The following is a 22,166-nucleotide window of genomic DNA, read 5'->3' on the forward strand; positions in this document are numbered from 1 at the left end:
CTTCAGTAGGCTTGGACACACTGATAGACGTACGGCAGTACCGCACATTATGTAATGTACATATACTTATATACCATAGCAGTGATGCCTTCAGTAGGCTAGGACACACTGATAGACGTACGGCAGTACCGCACATTATGTAATGTACATATACTTATATACCATAGCAGTGATGCCTTCAGTAGGCTAGGACACACTGATAGACGTACGGCAGTACCACACATTATGTAATGTACATATACTTATATACCATAGCAGTGATGCCTTCAGTAGGCTAGGACACACTAATAGACGTACGGCAGTACCGCACATTATGTAATGTACATATACTTATATACCATAGCAGTGATGCCTTCAGTAGGCTAGGACACACTGATAGACGTACGGCAGTACTGCACATTATGTAGTGAACATATACTTATATACCATAGCAGTGATGCCTTCAGTAGGCTAGGACACACAGATAGAGGTATGGCAGTACCGCACATTATGTAATGTACATATACTTATATACCATAGCAGTGATGCCTTCAGTAGGCTAGGACACACTGATAGACATACGGCAGTACCGCACATTATGTAGTGTACATATACTTATATACCATAGCAGTGATGCCTTCAGTAGGCTTGGACACACTGATAGACGTACGGCAGTACCGCACATTATGTAATGTACATATACTTATATACCATAGCAGTGATGCCTTCAGTAGGCTAGGACACACTGATAGACGTACGGCAGTACCGCACATTATGTAATGTACATATACTTATATACCATAGCAGTGATGCCTTCAGTAGGCTAGGACACACTGATAGACGTACGGCAGTACCACACATTATGTAATGTACATATACTTATATACCATAGCAGTGATGCCTTCAGTAGGCTAGGACACACTAATAGACGTACGGCAGTACCGCACATTATGTAATGTACATATACTTATATACCATAGCAGTGATGCCTTCAGTAGGCTAGGACACACTCATAGACGTACGGCAGTACTGCACATTATGTAGTGTACATATACTTATATACCATAGCAGTGATGCCTTCAGTAGGCTAGGACACACTGATAGACGTACGGCAGTACCGCACATTATGTAGTGTACATATACTTATATACCATATCAGTGATGCCTTCAGTAGGCTAGGACACACTGATAGACGTACGGCAGTACCCCACATTATGTAGTGTACATATACTTATATACCATAGCAGTGATGCCTTCAGTAGGCTAGGACACACTGATAGACGTACGGCAGTACCGCACATTGGCCCTTATTCTGATTGATGCGTACTTTTCCGCATACTTTCGGATAGCGTCTTTACGGCGTCTGCGCATGCGTCGAGAACGCAACGCGCATGTGCCACGCATTGACTCCGTACCTGTTCGTGCAAATCCCGTACAAAACTGTGCACCGCAATCAGTCTGGAAATATGGGCGTATTATGGGCGTCATGCGGAATGACACATGGGCGTAGTTTCAAAGTGGGCAAAACTGGGAGGAAACATGGGCGGACACGGGGGAGTACACTTATGTTGGGGGGCGTGCATTCGGATAGTACTCCGAATGCACGCGAACAAAACCGATAGAAATGTGCGGTGTCCATAAGCAAGTATTGCTTTGCGGAAACCACTCGGTCCTGCGGTAGGCGAACGGAACGCCTAATGACTACAAGCATTAACACCTGAACCCAATACAATCGACTCCTTTACTCATTACTCACTAATGGCACGCTTGTCAGTGCTTTAATTGAAACCATTGCACTTCAATTGCTGTAAGGGTTAATGTGTGCAATGCATGTGTTAGGCATGGTTGTAAGGATATATTGGCATGTAATTGATTCCAATTCCAAATAAACCTTTTTTTCGGAGGATAGGTAATTGAATAAGTGGGTCATGTGATGTATTGCAGAATAGACATAATAGTGGGTAGTTTCGCGTAAATACACCGCTTCCGTGCGGATGCACCGCTTGCCATCCATTCGGATGCGGTATCACCGTGCATACTCTGTAATACCGTGCAGAATCTGAGTGTTTCCCCCGCACACGCATGGTTTGTATGTCGTCCGTAAACACGCCCTGTTCTTAAAGAGTGAGTCCGTCCGAATGCGGAGGACACGTGGACGTTTCTACGGACGATGGCCGCACGCGGCCGCACTGACTGGCGTGCGGACCGCACCGTAAGAATTCGGGAATATCCGCACCGATCAGAATAAGGGCCATTATGTAGTGTACATATACTTATATACCATAGCAGTGATGCCTTCAGTAGGCTAGGACACACTGATAGACGTACGGCAGTACCGCACATTATGTAGTGTACATATACTTATATACCATAGCAGTAATGCCTTCAGTAGGCTAGGACACACTGATAGACGTACGGCAGTACCGCATATTATGTAGTGTACATATACTTATATACCATAGCAGTGATGCCTTCCATAGGCTAGGACACACTGATAGACGTACGGCAGTACAGCACATTATGTAATGTACATATACTTATATACCATAGCAGTGATGCCTTCAGTAGGCTTGGACACACTGATAGACGTACGGCAGTACCGCACATTATGTAATGTACATATACTTATATACCATAGCAGTGATGCCTTCAGTAGGATAGGACACACTGATAGACGTACGGCAGTACCGCACATTATGTAATGTACATATACTTATATACCATAGCAGTGATGCCTTCAGTAGGCTAGGACACACTGATAGACGTACGGCAGTACCGCACATTATGTAGTGTACATATACTTATATACCATAGCAGTGATGCCTTCAGTAGGCTAGGACACACTGATAGACGTACGGCAGTACCGCACATTATGTAGTGTAAATATACTTATATACCATATCAGTGATGCCTTCAGTAGGCTAGGACACACTGATAGACGTACGGCAGTACCGCACATTATGTAGTGTACATATACTTATATACCATAGCAGTGATGCCTTCAGTAGGCTAGGACACACTGCTAGACGTACGGCAGTACCGCACATTATGTAGTGTACATATACTTATATACCATAGCAGTGATGCCTTCAGTAGGCTAGGACACACTGATAGACGTACGGCAGTACCGCACATTATGTAGTGTACATATACTTATATACCATAGCAGTAATGCCTTCAGTAGGCTAGGACACACTGATAGACGTACGGCAGTACCGCACATTATGTAGTGTACATATACTTATATACCATAGCAGTGATGCCTTCCGTAGGCTAGGACACACTGATAGACGTACGGCAGTACCGCACATTATGTAATGTACATATACTTATATACCATAGCAGTGATGCCTTCAGTAGGCTAGGACACACTGATAGACGTACGGCAGTACCGCACATTATGTAATGTACATATACTTATATACCATAGCAGTGATGCCTTCAGTAGGCTAGGACACACTGATAGACGTACGGCAGTACCGCACATTATGTAGTGTACATATACTTATATACCATAGCAGTGATGCCTTCAGTAGGCTAGGACACACTGATCGACGTACGGCAGTACCGCACATTATGTAATGTACATGTACATATACTTATATACTATAGCAGTGATGCCTTCCGTAGGCTAGGACACACTGATAGACGTACGGCAGTACCGCACATTATGTAGTGTACATATACTTATATACCATAGCAGTGATGCCTTCAGTAGGCTAGGACACACTGATAGACTTACGGCAGTACCGCACATTATGTAGTGTACATATACTTAAATACCATAGCAGTGATGCCTTCTGTAGGCTAGGACACACTGATAGACGTACGGCAGTACCGCACATTATGTAGTGTACATATACTTATATACCATAGCTGTGATGCCTTCCGTAGGCTAGGACACACTGATAGACGTACGGCAGTACCGCACATTATGTAGTGTACATATACTTATATACCATAGCAGTGATGCCTTCAGTAGGCTAGGACACACTGATAGACGTACGGCAGTACCGCACATTATGTAGTGTACATATACTTATATACCATAGCAGTGATGCCTTTAGTAGGCTAGGACACACTGATAGACGTACGGCAGTATCGCACATTATGTAGTGTACATATACTTATATACCATAGCAGTGATGCCTTCAGTAGGCTAGGACACACTGCTAGACGTACGGCAGTACCGCACATTATGTAGTGTACATATACTTTTATACCATAGCAGTGATGCCTTCAGTAGGCTAGGACACACTGATAGACGTACGGCAGTACCGCACATTATGTAGTGTACATATACTTATATACCATAGCAGTAATGCCTTCAGTAGGCTAGGACACACTGATAGACGTACGGCAGTACCGCACATTATGTAGTGTACATATACTTATATACCATAGCAGTGATGCCTTCCGTAGGCTAGGACACACTGATAGACGTACGGCAGTACCGCACATTATGTAATGTACATATACTTATATACCATAGCAGTGATGCCTTCAGTAGGCTAGGACACACTGATAGACGTACGGCAGTACCGCACATTATGTAGTGTACATATACTTAAATACCATAGCAGTGATGCCTTCTGTAGGCTAGGACACACTGATAGACGTACGGCAGTACCGCACATTATGTAGTGTACATATACTTATATACCATAGCAGTGATGCCTTACGTAGGCTAGGACACACTGATAGACGTACGGCAGTACCGCACATTATGTAGTGTGCATATACTTATATACCATAGCAGTGATACCTTCAGTAGGCTAGGACACACTGATAGACGTACGGCAGTACCGCACATTATGTAATGTACATGTACATATACTTATATACCATAGCAGTGATGCCTTCAGTAGGCTAGGACACACTGACAGACGTACAGCAGTACCGCACATTATGTAGTGTACATATACTTATATACCATAGCAGTGATGCCTTCAGTAGGCTAGGACACACTGATAGACGTACGGCAGTACCGCACATTATGTAGTGTACATATACTTATATACCATAGCAGTGATGCCTTCAGTAGGCTTGGACACACTGATAGACGTACGGCAGTACCGCACATTATGTAGTGTACATATACTTATATACCATAGCAGTGATGCCTTCAGTAGGCTAGGACACACTGATCGACGTACGGCAGTACCGCACATTATGTAATGTACATGTACATATACTTATATACTATAGCAGTGATGCCTTCCGTAGGCTAGGACACACTGATAGACGTACGGCAGTACCGCACATTATGTAGTGTACATATACTTATATACCATAGCAGTGATGCCTTCAGTAGGCTAGGACACACTGATAGACTTACGGCAGTACCGCACATTATGTAGTGTACATATACTTAAATACCATAGCAGTGATGCCTTCTGTAGGCTAGGACACACTGATAGACGTACGGCAGTACCGCACATTATGTAGTGTACATATACTTATATACCATAGCAGTGATGCCTTCCGTAGGCTAGGACACACTGATAGACGTACGGCAGTACCGCACATTATGTAGTGTGCATATACTTATATACCATAGCAGTGATACCTTCAGTAGGCTAGGACACACTGATAGACGTACGGCAGTACCGCACATTATGTAATGTACATGTACATATACTTATATACCATAGCAGTGATGCCTTCAGTAGGCTAGGACACACTGACAGACGTACAGCAGTACCGCACATTATGTAGTGTACATATACTTATATACCATAGCAGTGATGCCTTCAGTAGGCTAGGACACACTGATAGACGTACGGCAGTACCGCACATTATGTAGTGTACATATACTTATATACCATAGCAGTGATGCCTTCAGTAGGCTTGGACACACTGATAGACGTACGGCAGTACCGCACATTATGTAATGTACATATACTTATATACCATAGCAGTGATGCCTTCAGTAGGCTAGGACACACTGATAGACGTACTGCAGTACCGCACATTATGTAATGTACATATACGTATATACCATAGCAGTGATGCCTTCAGTAGGCTGGGACACACTGATAGACGTACGGCAGTACCGCACATTATGTAGTGTACATATACTTATATACCATAGCAGTGATGCCTTCAGTAGGCTAGGGCACACTGATAGACGTACGGCAGTACCGCACATTATGTAGTGTACATATACTTATATACCATAGCAGTGATGCCTTCAGTAGGCTAGGACACACTGATAGACTACGGCAGTACCGCACATTATGTAATGTACATATACTTATATACCATAGCAGTGATGCCTTCAGTAGGCTAGGACACACTGATAGACGTACTGCAGTACCGCACATTATGTAATGTACATATACTTATATACCATAGCAGTGATACCTTCAGTAGGCTAGGACACACTGATAGACGTACGGCAGTACCGCACATTATGTAATGTACATATACTTATATACCATAGCAGTGATGCCTTCAGTAGGCTAGGACACACTGATAGACGTACGGCAGTACCGCACATTATGTAGTGTACATATACTTATATACCATAGCAGTGATGCCTTCAGTAGGCTAGGACACACTGATAGACGTACGGCAGTACTGCACATTATGTAATGTACATGTACATATACTTATATACCATAGCAGTGATGCCTTCCGTAGGCTAGGACACACTGATAGACGTACGGCAGTACCGCACATTATGTAGTGTACATATACTTATATACCATAGCAGTGATGCCTTCAGTAGGCTAGGACACACTGATAGACGTACGGCAGTACCGCACATTATGTAGTGTACATATACTTATATACCATAGCAGTGATGCCTTCCGTAGGCTAGGACACACTGATAGACGTACGGCAGTACCGCACATTATGTAGTGTACATATACTTATATACCATAGCAGTGATGCCTTCAGTAGGCTAGGACACACTGACAGACGTACAGCAGTACCGCACATTATGTAGTGTACATATACTTATATACCATAGCAGTGATGCCTTCAGTAGGCTCGGAGACACTGATAGAGGTACAGCAGTACTGCACATTATGTAGTGTACATATACTTATATACCATAGCAGTGATACCTTCAGTAGGCTCGGAGACACTGATAGATGTACGGCAGTACCGCACATTATGTAATGTACATATACTTATGTAGCATAGCAGTGATACCTTCAGTAGGCTGGTACACACTGATAGACGTACGGCTTTACCGCACATTATGTAGTGTACATATACTTATATACCATAGCAGTGATACCTTAAGTAGTCTAGGACACACTGATAGAGGTACAGCAGTACCGCTCATTATGTAGCGTACATATACTTATATACCATAGCAATGATACCTTCAGTAGGCTCGGAGACACTGATAGACGTACTGCAGTACCGCACATTATGTAATGTACATATACTTATATACCATAGCAGTGATGCCTTCAGTAGGCTAGGACACACTGATAGAGGTACGGCAGACCCCAAGCCCCCCACACCGCTGCCCAATATTATATCACAGCGAGAACGCGCCCATCACTCTGATGTGTATGATATAGAAATGGGGAATACTTGCGCTTACGCGCGGTGTGTGACTACTTATTCGTGTTAAATAAGTAACTCTGTGCCTGGTACAATAAGCAGCTCAAGTATATGGAAATATCAATATAATTGGTATCTTATCTTTAATAAGTAAAAGTTTAGTGACAGCTGTAAATAAAAATGTAATTACTCAGAATGATCACTACTTCTGGTAAGTGGGTACAGTGCAGGGCTTAGGTGGATGCGGCTGACCTGCCCTACCATTATCTGTGGCCGGGATGTCTGCATCCACTGGGTTGTCTCCCCTGCTGTGCCTCCTCCGCTAGCAGCTTGTTGGGGTGTGTGGTGCGCAGCGTTCCTCTCCTGCACCCTGGCGCCAACGCATTTCATGTGCAAATGGCACTTTGTCAAGGATTCAGTTAACTCGGAAGCAGAAGTCTGGTGCTGGAAGTTCTTGGTGGCATGTGTGCGCCCTTCAGAAAAAAAAAAAAAATCTTTTAAATTGACCGTTTCATTAAAAGAGTTTTATAGATTTGTCTGGCGTCGCCTAATGTTATGTTTTATGTGTATAGTCCATGAATGCATTACGGAAGTGCCACCACCTCTGTGAGAGATGCGGTAAATATCCTTGTTATATAACACCAAATAATAATGTTGGCGTAAAAAAAAAAGATGATATCTCCTATATAAGGTGGCATTACAGGTCATTATGATGAATGAAAATAGTTCCATGGCAATGTACAGTACCGCACAAATTCCCTTGGCGCTCAAAGGGTTAAGAGTGACACGCGGACTGAAGCTTACGGTACTTCAGATATCACCGCACTAGAGAGGGGGAGATTTCGGCACCAATTATACAGAACAAGACGAGATGGAGACGTCACTAAACTTTATTATGTATTATTTAATATTGATGATTTTTCTCCAGATTCCAAACTAGATGAGAAGCCTAATGCAGGGTCGGTGCAGATGTTGAGGCCCATTCCGGATAACACATCCCCAGCATGGTTGCCAGGGGAAACTGCGGCAGGGGGGTGTTATATGACTTGCAAAGCAGCATTATTATAACAGGGGTGAGGTTGGTATAAAAGTAACGGCAGTTGATATGCCAGGTAAGGAGAAGAATGTAGGAATAGGGCGATACCCCCCACCAGTCAGTATAGGGGAGTTCCCTGCGGTTTGGTATTAGCTACCCTCTTTATTTTCACCATAAATGCTGTCCTATGTAAATGCTGTCCATGTTTGTCCTGTGCTTGTCCCTGTCACTGTTATGCCGCTCAGAGAGGAGGGTGTATAGCCCCCAGCCCCGCGTGGTATAGACAGGCGATGACTGTAACTTCATTCAGTCACTGATCTATGAGATGGTATCCATGTGTCAGAGAGGAGGGTGTATAGCCCCCAGCCCCGCGTGGTATAGACAGGCGATGACTGTAACTTCATTCAGTCACTGATCTATGAGACGTATCCATGTGTCAGAGAGGAGGGTGTATAGCCCCCAGCCCCGCGTGGTATAGACAGGGGATGACTGTAACTTCATTCAGTCACTGATCTATGAGACGTACCCATGTGGCAGAGAGGAGGGTGTATAGCCCCCAGCCCCGCGTGGTATAGACAGGCGATGACTGTAACTTCATTCAGTCACTGATCTATGAGATGGTATCCATGTGTCAGGGAGGCAGATGGTATGTATGCTCCATGCCTCATTACCCTGTGCCCAGGAAGATGCCAGGCCGGGACAATGAATGAGCTCCTTCGTAGAAAGCAGACACCTGAGACTTCTCAGGAAGACTCTTTTCATGCTCTGCCAGAGATTCCTGGGAACTGGGGGCTGTGCAGGAGGCACTGAGAGTTCAGCTGAGGGCACAGGGTTACCTTGGCACCGCCCTGTCACAGTCATCTCAGTCTCATTGTCACCTTACAGTAGGGAACTAATATGTGATACATAACTGGGTGGAAAGCATCCTGCCTGACCATGTCTGTGCTGTGCATTACTATATGCTGATCACTAGGTGGCGCCATTGTGTGCTGTGCATTACTATATGCTGATCACTAGGTGGCGCCATTGTGTGCTGTGCATTACTATATGCTGATCACTAGGTGGAGCCATTGTGTGCTGTGCATTACTATATGCGGATCACTAGGTGGCACCATTGTGTGCTGTGCATTACTATATGCGAATCACTAGGTGGCACCATTGTGTAGTGTGCATTACTATATGCGGATCACTAGGTCACAGTGTAGTGGTAGATGTCAGGCAGCAGCAGGTGGGGTCACAGGGTAGTGGTAGATGTCAGGCAGCAGCAGGTGGGGTCACAGGGTAGTGGTAGATGTCAGGCAGCAGCAGGTGGGGTCACAGGGTAGTGATAGATGTCAGGCAGCAGCAGGTGGGGTCACAGGGTAGTGATAGATGTCAGGCAGCAGCAGGTGGGGTCACAGTGTAGTGGTAGATGTCAGGCAGCAGCAGGTGGGGTCACAGGGTAGTGGTAGATGTCAGGCAGCAGCAGGTGGGGTCACAGGGTAGTGATAGATGTCAGGCAGCAGCAGTTGGGGTTACAGGGTAGTGATAGATGTCAGGCAGCAGCAGGTGGGGTCACAGGGTAGTGGTAGATGTCAGGCAGCAGGTGGGATCACAGGGTAGTGGTAGATGTCAGACAGCAGGTGGGGTCACAGGGTAGTGATAGATGTCAGACAGCAGCAGGTGGGGGTCACATGGTAGTGGTAGATGTCAGACAGCAGCAGGTGGGGGTCACAGGGTAGTGGTAGATGTCAGACAGCAGCAGGTGGGGTCACAGGGTAGTGGTAGATGTCAGACAGCAGGTGGGGTCACAGGGTAGTGATAGATGTCAGACAGCAGCAGGTGGGGGTCACAGGGTAGTGGTAGATGTCAGACAGCAGCAGGTGGGGTCACAGGGTAGTGGTAGATGTCAGACAGCAGCAGGTGGGATCACAGGGTAGTGGTAGATGTCAGACAGCAGCAGGTGGGGGTCACAGGGTAGTGGTAGATGTCAGACAGCAGCAGGTGGGGTCACAGGGTAGTGGTAGATGTCAGACAGCAGGTGGGGGTCACAGGGTAGTGGTAGATGTCAGGCAGCAGGTGGGGTCACAGGGTAGTGGTAGATGTCAGGCAGCAGGTGGGGGTCACAGGGTAGTGGTAGATGTCAGGCAGCAGGTGGGATCACAGGGTAGTGGTAGATGTCAGGCAGCAGCAGGTGGGGTCACAGGGTAGTGGTAGATGTCAGACAGCAGCAGGTGGGGTCACAGGGTAGTGGTAGATGTCAGACAGCAGCAGGTGGGATAACAGGGTAGTGGTAGATGTCAGACAGCAGCAGGTGGGGGTCACAGCGTAGTGGTAGATGTCAGACAGCAGCAGGTGGGGTCACAGGGTAGTGGTAGATGTCAGACAGCAGCAGGTGGGGGTCACAGGGTAGTGATAGATGTCAGGCAGCAGCAGGTGGGGGTCACAGGGTAGTGGTAGATGTCAGACAGCAGGTGGGGATCACAGGGTAGTGGTAGATGTCAGGCAGCAGGTGGGGTCACAGAGTAGTGGTAGATGTCAGACAGCAGGTGGGGTCAAAGGGTAGTGGTAGATGTCAGGCAGCAGCAGGTGGGGTCACAGGGTAGTGGTAGATGTCAGGCAGCAGCAGGTGGGATCACAGGGTAGTGGTAGATGTCAGACAGCAGGTGGGGGTCACAGGGTAGTGGTAGATGTCAGGCAGCAGGTGGGGATCACAGGGTAGTGGTAGATGTCAGGCAGCAGGTGGGGTCACAGAGTAGTGGTAGATGTCAGACAGCAGGTGGGGTCACAGGGTAGTGGTAGATGTCAGGCAGCAGCAGGTGGGGTCACAGGGTAGTGGTAGATGTCAGGCAGCAGCAGGTGGGATCACAGGGTAGTGGTAGATGTCAGACAGCAGGTGGGGGTCACAGGGTAGTGGTAGATGTCAGACAGCAGGTGGGGGTCACAGGGTAGTGGTAGATGTCAGACAGCAGGTGGGGGTCACAGGGTAGTGGTAGATGTCAGACAGCAGGTGGGGGTCACAGGGTAGTGGTAGATGTCAGACAGCAGGTGGGGGTCACAGGGTAGTGGTAGATGTCAGACAGCAGCAGGTGGGGGTCACAGGGTAGTGATAGATGTCAGGCAGCAGCAGGTGGGGTCACAGGGTAGTGGTAGATGTCAGGCAGCAGCAGCAGGTGGGGTCACAGCGTAGTGGTAGATGTCAGACAGCAGCAGGTGGGGTCACAGGGTAGTGCTAGATGTCAGACAGCAGCAGGTGGGGGTCACAGGGTAGTGATAGATGTCAGGCAGCAGTAGGTGGGGGTCACAGGGTAGTGGTAGATGTCAGACAGCAGGTGGGGGTCACAGGGTAGTGGTAGATGTCAGACAGCAGGTCGGGGTCACAGGGTAGTGGTAGATGTCAGACAGCAGCAGGTGGGGTCACAGGGTAGTGGTAGATGTCAGGCAGCAGCAGGTGGGGTCACAGGGTAGTGATAGATGTCAGGCAGCAGCAGGTGGGGTCACAGAGTAGTGATAGATGTCAGGCAGCAGCAGGTGGGATCACAGGGTAGTGGTAGATGTCAGGCAGCAGCAGGTGGGGTCACAGGGTAGTGATAGATGTCAGGCAGCAGCAGGTGGGGATCACAGGGTAGTGATAGATGTCAGGCAGCAGCAGGTGGGGTCACAGGGTAGTGATAGATGTCAGACAGCAGGTGGGGGTCACAGGGTAGTGGGATGTGGCTATCAGAATGCATCTATACAGTGTACACCTGTGTGCTGGGCTCTGTACCCTCTCTGTCTGGCTGTTACTCTCGGATGTGATATGACTCAGACGGGTATGAGTGCTGCGAAGCCCGTTGCGTACTTCCTTTGACACCATTACGCCGTCCGTGCTGCCCCATACACCATTACGCCGTCCGTGCTGCCCCATACACCATTACGCCGTCCGTGCTGCCCCATAGACCATTACACCGTCCGTACTGCCCCATACACCATTACGCCGTCCCTGCTGCCCCATACACCATTACGCCGTCCGTGCTGCCCCATACACCATTACGCCATCCGTGCTGCCCCATACACCATTACGCCGTCCGTGCTGCCCCATACACCATTACGCCGTCCGTGCTGCCCCATACACCATTACGCCGTCCGTGCTGCCCCATACACCATTACGCCGTCCGTGCTGCCCCATACACCATTACGCCGTCCGTGCTGCCCCATACACCATTACGCCGTCCGTGCTGCCCCATACACCATTACGCCGTCTGTGCTGCCCCATACACCATTACGCCGTCCGTGCTGCCCCATACACCATTACGCTGTCCGTGCTGCCCCATACACCATTACGCCGTCCGTGCTGCCCCATACACCGTCCGTGCTTCCCCATAGACCATTACACCGTCCGTACTGCCCCATACACCATTACGCCGTCCCTGCTGCCCCATACACCATTACGCCGTCCGTGCTGCCCCATACACCATTACGCCATCCGTGCTGCCCCATACACCATTACGCCGTCCGTGCTGCCCCATACACCATTACGCCGTCCGTGCTGCCCCATACACCATTACGCCGTCTGTGCTGCCCCATACACCATTACGCCGTCCGTGCTGCCCCATACACCATTACGCTGTCCGTGCTGCCCCATACACCGTCCGTGCTGCCCCATAGACCATTACACCGTCCGTACTGCCCCATACACCATTACGCCGTCCCTGCTGCCCCATACACCATTACGCCGTCCGTGCTGCCCCATACACCATTACGCCATCCGTGCTGCCCCATACACCATTACGCCGTCCGTGCTGCCCCATACACCATTACGCCGTCCCTGCTGCCCCATACACCATTACGCCGTCCGTGCTGCCCCATACACCATTACGCCATCCGTGCTGCCCCATACACCATTACGCCGTCCGTGCTGCCCCATACACCATTACGCCGTCAGTGCTGCCCCATACACCATTACGCCGTCTGTGCTGCCCCATACACCATTACGCCGTCCGTGCTGCCCCATACACCATTACGCTGTCCGTGCTGCCCCATACACCGTCCGTGCTGCCCCATAGACCATTACACCGTCCGTACTGCCCCATACACCATTACGCCGTCCCTGCTGCCCCATACACCATTACGCCGTCCGTGCTGCCCCATACACCATTACGCCATCCGTGCTGCCCCATACACCATTACGCCGTCCGTGCTGCCCCATACACCATTACGCCGTCTGTGCTGCCCCATACACCATTACGCCGTCCGTGCTGCCCCATACACCATTACGCCGTCCGTGCTGCCCCATACACCATTACGCCGTCTGTGCTGCCCCATACACCATTACGCCGTCTGTGCTGCCCCATACACCATTACGCCGTCCGTGCTGCCCCATACACCATTACGCTGTCCGTGCTGCCCCATACACCATTACGCTTCCGTGCTGCCCCATACACCATTACGCCATCCGTGCTGCCCCATACACCATTACACCATCCGTGCTGCCCCATACACCGTCCGTGCTGCCCCATACACCATTACGCCGTCTCTGCTGCCCCATACACCATTACACCGGCCGTGCTGCCCCATACACCATTACGCCGTCCGTGCTGCCCCATACACCATTACGCCGTCCGTGCTGCCCCATACACCATTACGCCGTCCGTGCTGCCCCATACACCATTACGCCGTCCGCGCTGCCCCATACACCATTACGCCGTCCGTGCTGCCCCATACACCATTACGCCGTCCGTGCTGCCCCATACACCATTACGCCGTCCGTGCTGCCCCATACACCATTACGCCGTCCGTGCTGCCCCATACACCATTACGCCGTCCGTGCTGCCCCATACACCATTACGCCGTCCGTGCTGCCCCATACACCATTACGCCGTCCGTGCTGCCCCATACACCATTACGCCGTCCTTGCTGCCCCATACACCATTACGCCGTCCTTGCTGCCCCATACACCATTACGCCGTCCGTGCTGCCCCATACACCATTACGCCGTCCGTGCTGCCCCATACACCATTACGCCGTCCGTGCTGCCCCATACACCATTACGCCGTCCGTGCTGCCCCATACACCATTACGCCGTCCGTGCTGCCCCATAAACCATTACGCCGTCCGTGCTGCCCCATACACCATTACGCCGTCCGTGCTGCCCCATACACCGTCCGTGCTGCCCCATAGACCATTACACCGTCCGTACTGCCCCATACACCATTACGCCGTCCCTGCTGCCCCATACACCATTACGCCGTCCGTGCTGCCCCATACACCATTACGCCATCCGTGCTGCCCCATACACCATTACGCCGTCCGTGCTGCCCCATACACCATTACGCCGTCCGTGCTGCCCCATACACCATTACGCCGTCTGTGCTGCCCCATACACCATTACGCTGTCCGTGCTGCCCCATACACCATTACGCTGTCCGTGCTGCCCCATACACCGTCCGTGCTGCCCCATAGACCATTACACCGTCCGTACTGCCCCATACACCATTACGCCGTCCCTGCTGCCCCATACACCATTACGCCGTCCGTGCTGCCCCATACACCATTACGCCATCCGTGCTGCCCCATACACCATTACGCCGTCCGTGCTGCCCCATACACCATTACGCCGTCCCTGCTGCCCCATACACCATTACGCCGTCCGTGCTGCCCCATACACCATTACGCCATCCGTGCTGCCCCATACACCATTACGCTGTCCGTGCTGCCCCATACACCATTACGCCGTCCGTGCTGCCCCATACACCATTACGCCGTCTGTGCTGCCCCATACACCATTACGCCGTCCGTGCTGCCCCATACACCATTACGCTGTCCGTGCTGCCCCATACACCGTCCGTGCTGCCCCATAGACCATTACACCGTCCGTACTGCCCCATACACCATTACGCCGTCCCTGCTGCCCCATACACCATTACGCCGTCCGTGCTGCCCCATACACCATTACGCCATCCGTGCTGCCCCATACACCATTACGCCGTCCGTGCTGCCCCATACACCATTACGCCGTCTGTGCTGCCCCATACACCATTACGCCGTCCGTGCTGCCCCATACACCATTACGCCGTCCGTGCTGCCCCATACACCATTACGCCGTCTGTGCTGCCCCATACACCATTACGCCGTCCGTGCTGCCCCATACACCATTACGCTGTCCGTGCTGCCCCATACACCATTACGCTTCCGTGCTGCCCCATACACCATTAAGCCATCCGTGCTGCCCCATACACCATTACACCATCCGTGCTGCCCCATACACCGTCCGTGCTGCCCCATACACCATTACGCCGTCTCTGCTGCCCCATACACCATTACACCGGCCGTGCTGCCCCATACACCATTACGCCGTCCGTGCTGCCCCATACACCATTACGCCGTCCGTGCTGCCCCATACACCATTACGCCGTCCGCGCTGCCCCATACACCATTACGCCGTCCGTGCTGCCCCATACACCATTACGCCGTCCGCGCTGCCCCATACACCATTACGCCGTCCGTGCTGCCCCATACACCATTACGCCGTCCGTGCTGCCCCATACACCATTACGCCGTCCGTGCTGCCCCGTACACCATTACGCCGTCCGTGCTGCCCCATACACCATTACGCCGTCCGTGCTGCCCCATACACCATTACGCCGTCCGTGCTGCCCCATACACCATTACGCCGTCCGTGCTGCCCCATACACCATTACGCCGTCCTTGCTGCCCCATACACCATTACGCCGTCCGTGCTGCCCCATACACCATTACGCCGTCCGTGCTGCCCCATACACCATTACGCCGTCCGTGCTGCCCCATACACCATTACGCCGTCCGTGCTGCCCCATACACCATTACGCCGTCCGTGCTGCCCCATAAACCATTACGCCGTCCGTGCTGCCCCATACACCATTACGCCGTCCGTGCTGCCCCATACACCCTTACGCCGTCCGTGCTGCCCCATACACCCTTACGCCGTCCTTGCTGCCCCATACACAATTACGCCGTCCGTGCTGCCCCATACACCATTACACCGGCCGTACTGCCCCATACACCATCCGTACTGCCCCATACACCATTACACCGTCCGCGCTGCCCCATACACCATTACATCGTCCGCGCTGCCCCATACACCATTACACCGTCCGCGCTGCCCCATACACCATTACACCGTCCGCGCTGCCCCATACACCATTACACCGGCCGTACTGCCCCATACACCATCCGTACTGCCCCATACACCATTACACCGTCCGTGCTGCCCCATACACCATTACACCGTCCGCGCTGCCCCATACGCCATTACACCGTCCGCGCTGCCCCATACCCCATTACACCGTCCGCGCTGCCCCATACCCCATTACACCGTCCGCGCTGCCCCATACACCATTACAACGTCCGCGCTGCCCCATGTACCATTACACCGTCCGCGCTGCCCCATACACCATTACACCGTCCGCGCTGCCCCATACACCATTACACCGTCCGCGCTGCCCCATACACCATTACACCGGCCGCACTGCCCCATACACCATCCGTACTGCCCCATACACCATTACACCGTCCGCGCTGCCCCATGCACCATTACACCGTCCGCGCTGCCCCATACACCATTACACCGTCCGCGCTGCCCCATACACCATTACACCGTCCGCGCTGCCCCATACACCATTACACCGTCCGCGCTGCCCCATACACCATTACACCGGCCGCACTGCCCCATACACCATCCGTACTGCCCCATACACCATTACACCGTCCGCGCTGCCCCATGCACCATTACACCGTCCGCGCTGCCCCATACGCCATTACACCGTCCGCGCTGCCCCATACGCCATTACACCGTCCGCGCTGCCCCATACGCCATTACACCATCCGCGCTGCCCCATACACCGTTCGTGCTGCCCCATACACCATTACACCGTCCGCGCTGCCCCATACCCCATTACACCGTCCGCGCTGCCCCATACCCCATTACACCGTCCGCGCTGCCCCATACCCCATTACACCGTCCGCGCTGCCCCATACACCATTACACCGTCCGCGCTGCCCCATACACCATTACACCGTCCGCGCTGCCCCATACACCATTACACCGTCCGCGCTGCCCCATACACCATTACACCGTCCGCGCTGCCCCATACACCATTACGCCGTCCCTGCTGCCCCATACACCATTACGCCGTCCGTGCTGCCCCATACACCATTACGCCGTCCCTGCTGCCCCATACACCATTACGCCGTCCGCGCTGCCCCATACCCCATTACGCCGTCCGCGCTGCCCCATACCCCATTACGCCGTCCGCGCTGCCCCATACACCATTACGCCGTCCGCGCTGCCCCATACACCATTACGCCGTCCGCGCTGCCCCATACACCATTACGCCGTCCGCGCTGCCCCATACACCATTACGCCGTCCGCGCTGCCCCATACACCATTACGCCGTCCGCGCTGCCCCATACACCATTACGCCGTCCGCGCTGCCCCATACACCATTACGCCGTCCGCGCTGCCCCATACACCATTACGCCGTCCGCGCTGCCCCATACACCATTACGCCGTCCGCGCTGCCCCATACACCATTACGCCGTCCGCGCTGCCCCATACACCATTACGCCGTCCGCGCTGCCCCATACACCATTACGCCGTCCGCGCTGCCCCATACACCATTACGCCGTCCGCGCTGCCCCATACACCATTACGCCGTCCGCGCTGCCCCATACACCATTACGCCGTCCGCGCTGCCCCATACACCATTACGCCGTCCGCGCTGCCCCATACACCATTACGCCGTCCGCGCTGCCCCATACACCATTACGCCGTCCGTGCTGCCCCATACACCATTACGCCGTCCGTGCTGCCCCATACACCATTACGCCGTCCGTGCTGCCCCATACACCATTACGCCGTCCGTGCTGCCCCATACACCATTACGCCGTCCGTGCTGCCCCATACACCATTACGCCGTCCGTGCTGCCCCATACACCATTACGCCATCCCTGCTGCCCCATACACCATTACACCGGCCGCGCTGCCCCATACACCATTACACCGGCCGCGCTGCCCCATACACCATTACACCGTCCGCGCTGCCCCATACACCATTACGCCGTCCGCGCTGCCCCATACACCATTACGCCGTCCGCGCTGCCCCATACACCATTACGCCGTCCGCGCTGCCCCATACACCATTACGCCGTCCGCGCTGCCCCATACACCATTACGCCGTCCCTGCTGCCCCATACACCATTACGCCGTCCCTGCTGCCCCATACACCATTACGCCGTCCGCGCTGCCCCATACCCCATTACGCCGTCCGCGCTGCCCCATACACCATTACGCCGTCCGCGCTGCCCCATACACCATTACGCCGTCCGCGCTGCCCCATACACCATTACGCCGTCCGCGCTGCCCCATACACCATTACGCCGTCCGCGCTGCCCCATACACCATTACGCCGTCCGCGCTGCCCCATACACCATTACGCCGTCCGCGCTGCCCCATACACCATTACGCCGTCCGTGCTGCCCCATACACCATTACGCCGTCCGTGCTGCCCCATACACCATTACGCCGTCCGTGCTGCCCCATACACCATTACGCCGTCCGTGCTGCCCCATACACCATTACGCCGTCCGTGCTGCCCCATACACCATTACGCCGTCCGTGCTGCCCCATACACCATTACGCCGTCCGTGCTGCCCCATACACCATTACGCCGTTCGTGCTGCCCCATACACCATTACGCCGTCCGTGCTGCCCCATACACCATTACGCCGTCCGTGCTGCCCCATACACCATTACGCCGTCCGTGCTGCCCCATACACCATTACGCCATCCCAGCTGCCCCATACACCATTACACCGGCCGCACTGCCCCATACACCATTACACCGTCCGCGCTGCCCCATACACCATTACGCCGTCCCTGCTGCCCCATACACCATTACGCCGTCCGCGCTGCCCCATACACCATTACGCCGTCCGCGCTGCCCCATACACCATTACGCCGTCCGCGCTGCCCCATACACCATTACGCCGTCCGCGCTGCCCCATACACCATTACGCCGTCCGCGCTGCCCCATACACCATTACGCCGTCCGCGCTGCCCCATACACCATTACGCCGTCCGCGCTGCCCCATACACCATTACGCCGTCCGCGCTGCCCCATACACCATTACGCCGTCCGCGCTGCCCCATACACCATTACGCCGTCCACGCTGCCCCATACACCATTACGCCGTCCGCGCTGCCCCATACACCATTACGCCGTCCGCGCTGCCCCATACACCATTACGCCGTCCGCGCTGCCCCATACACCATTACGCCGTCCGCGCTGCCCCATACACCATTACGCCGTCCGCGCTGCCCCATACACCATTACGCCATCCCTGCTGCCCCATACACCATTACACCGTCCGTACTGCCCCATACACCATTACACCGGCCCTGCTGCCCCATACACCATTACGCCGTCCGTGCAGCCCCATACACCATTACGCCGTCCGCGCTGCCCCATACACCATTACGCCGTCCGCGCTGCCCCATACACCATTACGCCGTCCGCGCTGCCCCATACACCATTACGCCGTCCGCGCTGCCCCATACACCATTACGCCGTCCGCGCTGCCCCATACACCATTACGCCGTCCGCGCTGCCCCATACACCATTACGCCGTCCGCGCTGCCCCATACACCATTACGCCGTCCGCGCTGCCCCATACACCATTACGCCGTCCGCGCTGCCCCATACACCATTACGCCGTCCGCGCTGCCCCATACACCATTACGCCGTCCGCGCTGCCCCATACACCATTACGCCGTCCGCGCTGCCCCATACACCGTCCGTACTGCCCCATACACCATCCGTACTGCCCCATACACCATTACGCCGTCCGCGCTGCCCCATACACCATTACGCCGTCCGCGCTGCCCCATACACCATTACGCCGTCTGCGCTGCCCCATACACCATTACGCCGTCCGCGCTGCCCCATACACCATTACGCCGTCCGCGCTGCCCCATACACCATTACGCCGTCCGCGCTGCCCCATACACCATTACGCCGTCCGCGCTGCCCCATACACCATTACGCCGTCCGCGCTGCCCCATACACCATTACGCCGTCCGCGCTGCCCCATACACCATTACGTCGTCCGCGCTGCCCCATACACCATTACGCCGTCCGCGCTGCCCCATACACCATTACGCCGTCCCTGCTGCCCCATACACCATTACGCCGTCCCTGCTGCCCCATACACCATTACGCCGTCCGCGCTGCCCCATACACCATTACGCCGTCCGCGCTGCCCCATACACCATTACGCCGTCCGTGCTGCCCCATACACCATTACAACGTCCGCGCTGCCCCATACACCATTACACCGTCCGTGCTGCCCCATACACCATTACACCGTCCGCGCTGCCCCATGCACCATTACACCGTCCGCGCTGCCCCATGCACCATTACACCGTCCGCGCTGCCCCATGCACCATTACACCGTCCGTGCTGCCCCATACACCATTACAACGTCCGCGCTGCCCCATACACCATTACACCGTCCGCGCTGCCCCATACACCATTACACCGTCCGCGCTGCCCCATACACCATTACACCGTCCGCGCTGCCCCAATATAACTGTGGCTAGTAATCGCACACATTGTTATCACAGCCTAGATGTTTGTTTTCTAGGCTCAAGTAGCTGGATCTCCTCATTCCTCGCCAAGTCATGGTGCCAACCGCTCCATGCCCATGCCAGTCCGCTCCACGTCAGCTGGTTCCACACCTACCCACGCTCCTCAGGACTCCATAGCCGGACTAGGGGATGTACAGGAAGCTTTTGCACACGGTAGGTGTCTGCCAGTGATGTGACCGGTAGCACTGCATGAGAGGAGAGTGAGAATCAATGCCACTGCACCTTAGTGTGGCCCCCGCTCTGTGCATCTAGTAAGGGCCACACAATGTGCATCCTCCTGTAGTCTAGCTCTGACAACTGAGATTAGTGATGCCCAGTGCTGTTACTGGTGACGGACCAGCCTGTGTAAGAGGACGTCTGTGTATTCCAGGTACCCGGAGGAACCTTCGTAGTGATTTACTAGTGGCTGCCGATTCCATCACTAACACCATGTCTTCTCTGGTGAAGGAGCTGCACTCAGGTGGGTGTCCAGCCTGCTTACCCTCAGGTATTAATCCCTGTACACTCTGCTTCCCTGTATAAGCTGCATCCCAGCGTTCTGGGAGGGATATGTGTCCTGCATATCTAATACACCACCTGGGACCCACGCGTTCCGCATTAACTCTGCAGCATCACCGGCCCTCCAGGTGTAATCCTGTGTGACTACACCCAGGGCCCAGCAGTATGTTGCGGTTGTTATGCAGACCAGGGCCGAGCGAGGTACAGGACTGGCCCCAAGGTGTAACCTGGACTGTGCCACCACAACGTTGTCCTCACCTCAATAGCAGAGTCATGCTCCATCGTTGTCCCACCCCGGCCCTGGACTGCGGCCACATTTTTGTGAATAGCGAAACGAGCCTAATAGTGATCTGAACTAGACTCAATACCCACTAACTTGGGGATGGATGAATGGGGAGATTGATGAATGAGTGACGCTATCTCTCTCTCTGTGACAGCTGAGAATGACATCGGGAGGTGGTATGGGAGAGGGATGAATGAATG

The 22,166-nt window shown here is 53.3% G+C and overlaps 1 protein-coding gene across 12 annotated transcripts in view; it reads left to right on the forward strand.

Annotated features, from left to right (window-relative positions):
* Positions 1-22,166, forward strand: part of DTNB (dystrobrevin beta) — a 266,225-nt gene that overhangs the window by 229,217 nt on the left and 14,842 nt on the right. For 6 of the 12 annotated variants that reach the window (XM_083178923.1, XM_083178909.1, XM_083178915.1 and 3 more), the window contains 2 exons: positions 21,182-21,338; positions 21,556-21,672. In XM_083178923.1, the coding sequence (XP_083035049.1) occupies positions 21,182-21,338; positions 21,556-21,672 (274 nt within the window). The remainder of the gene's footprint in view (positions 1-21,181; positions 21,339-21,555; positions 21,673-22,166) is intronic. The other 6 variants (XM_083178912.1, XM_083178916.1, XM_083178919.1 and 3 more) reach the window with 1 other exon arrangement.

The sequence above is a fragment of the Crinia signifera genome, chromosome 3, assembly GCF_055691185.1.
Source record: "Crinia signifera chromosome 3, ASM5569118v1, whole genome shotgun sequence".
NCBI lineage: Eukaryota > Metazoa > Chordata > Amphibia > Anura > Myobatrachidae > Crinia > Crinia signifera.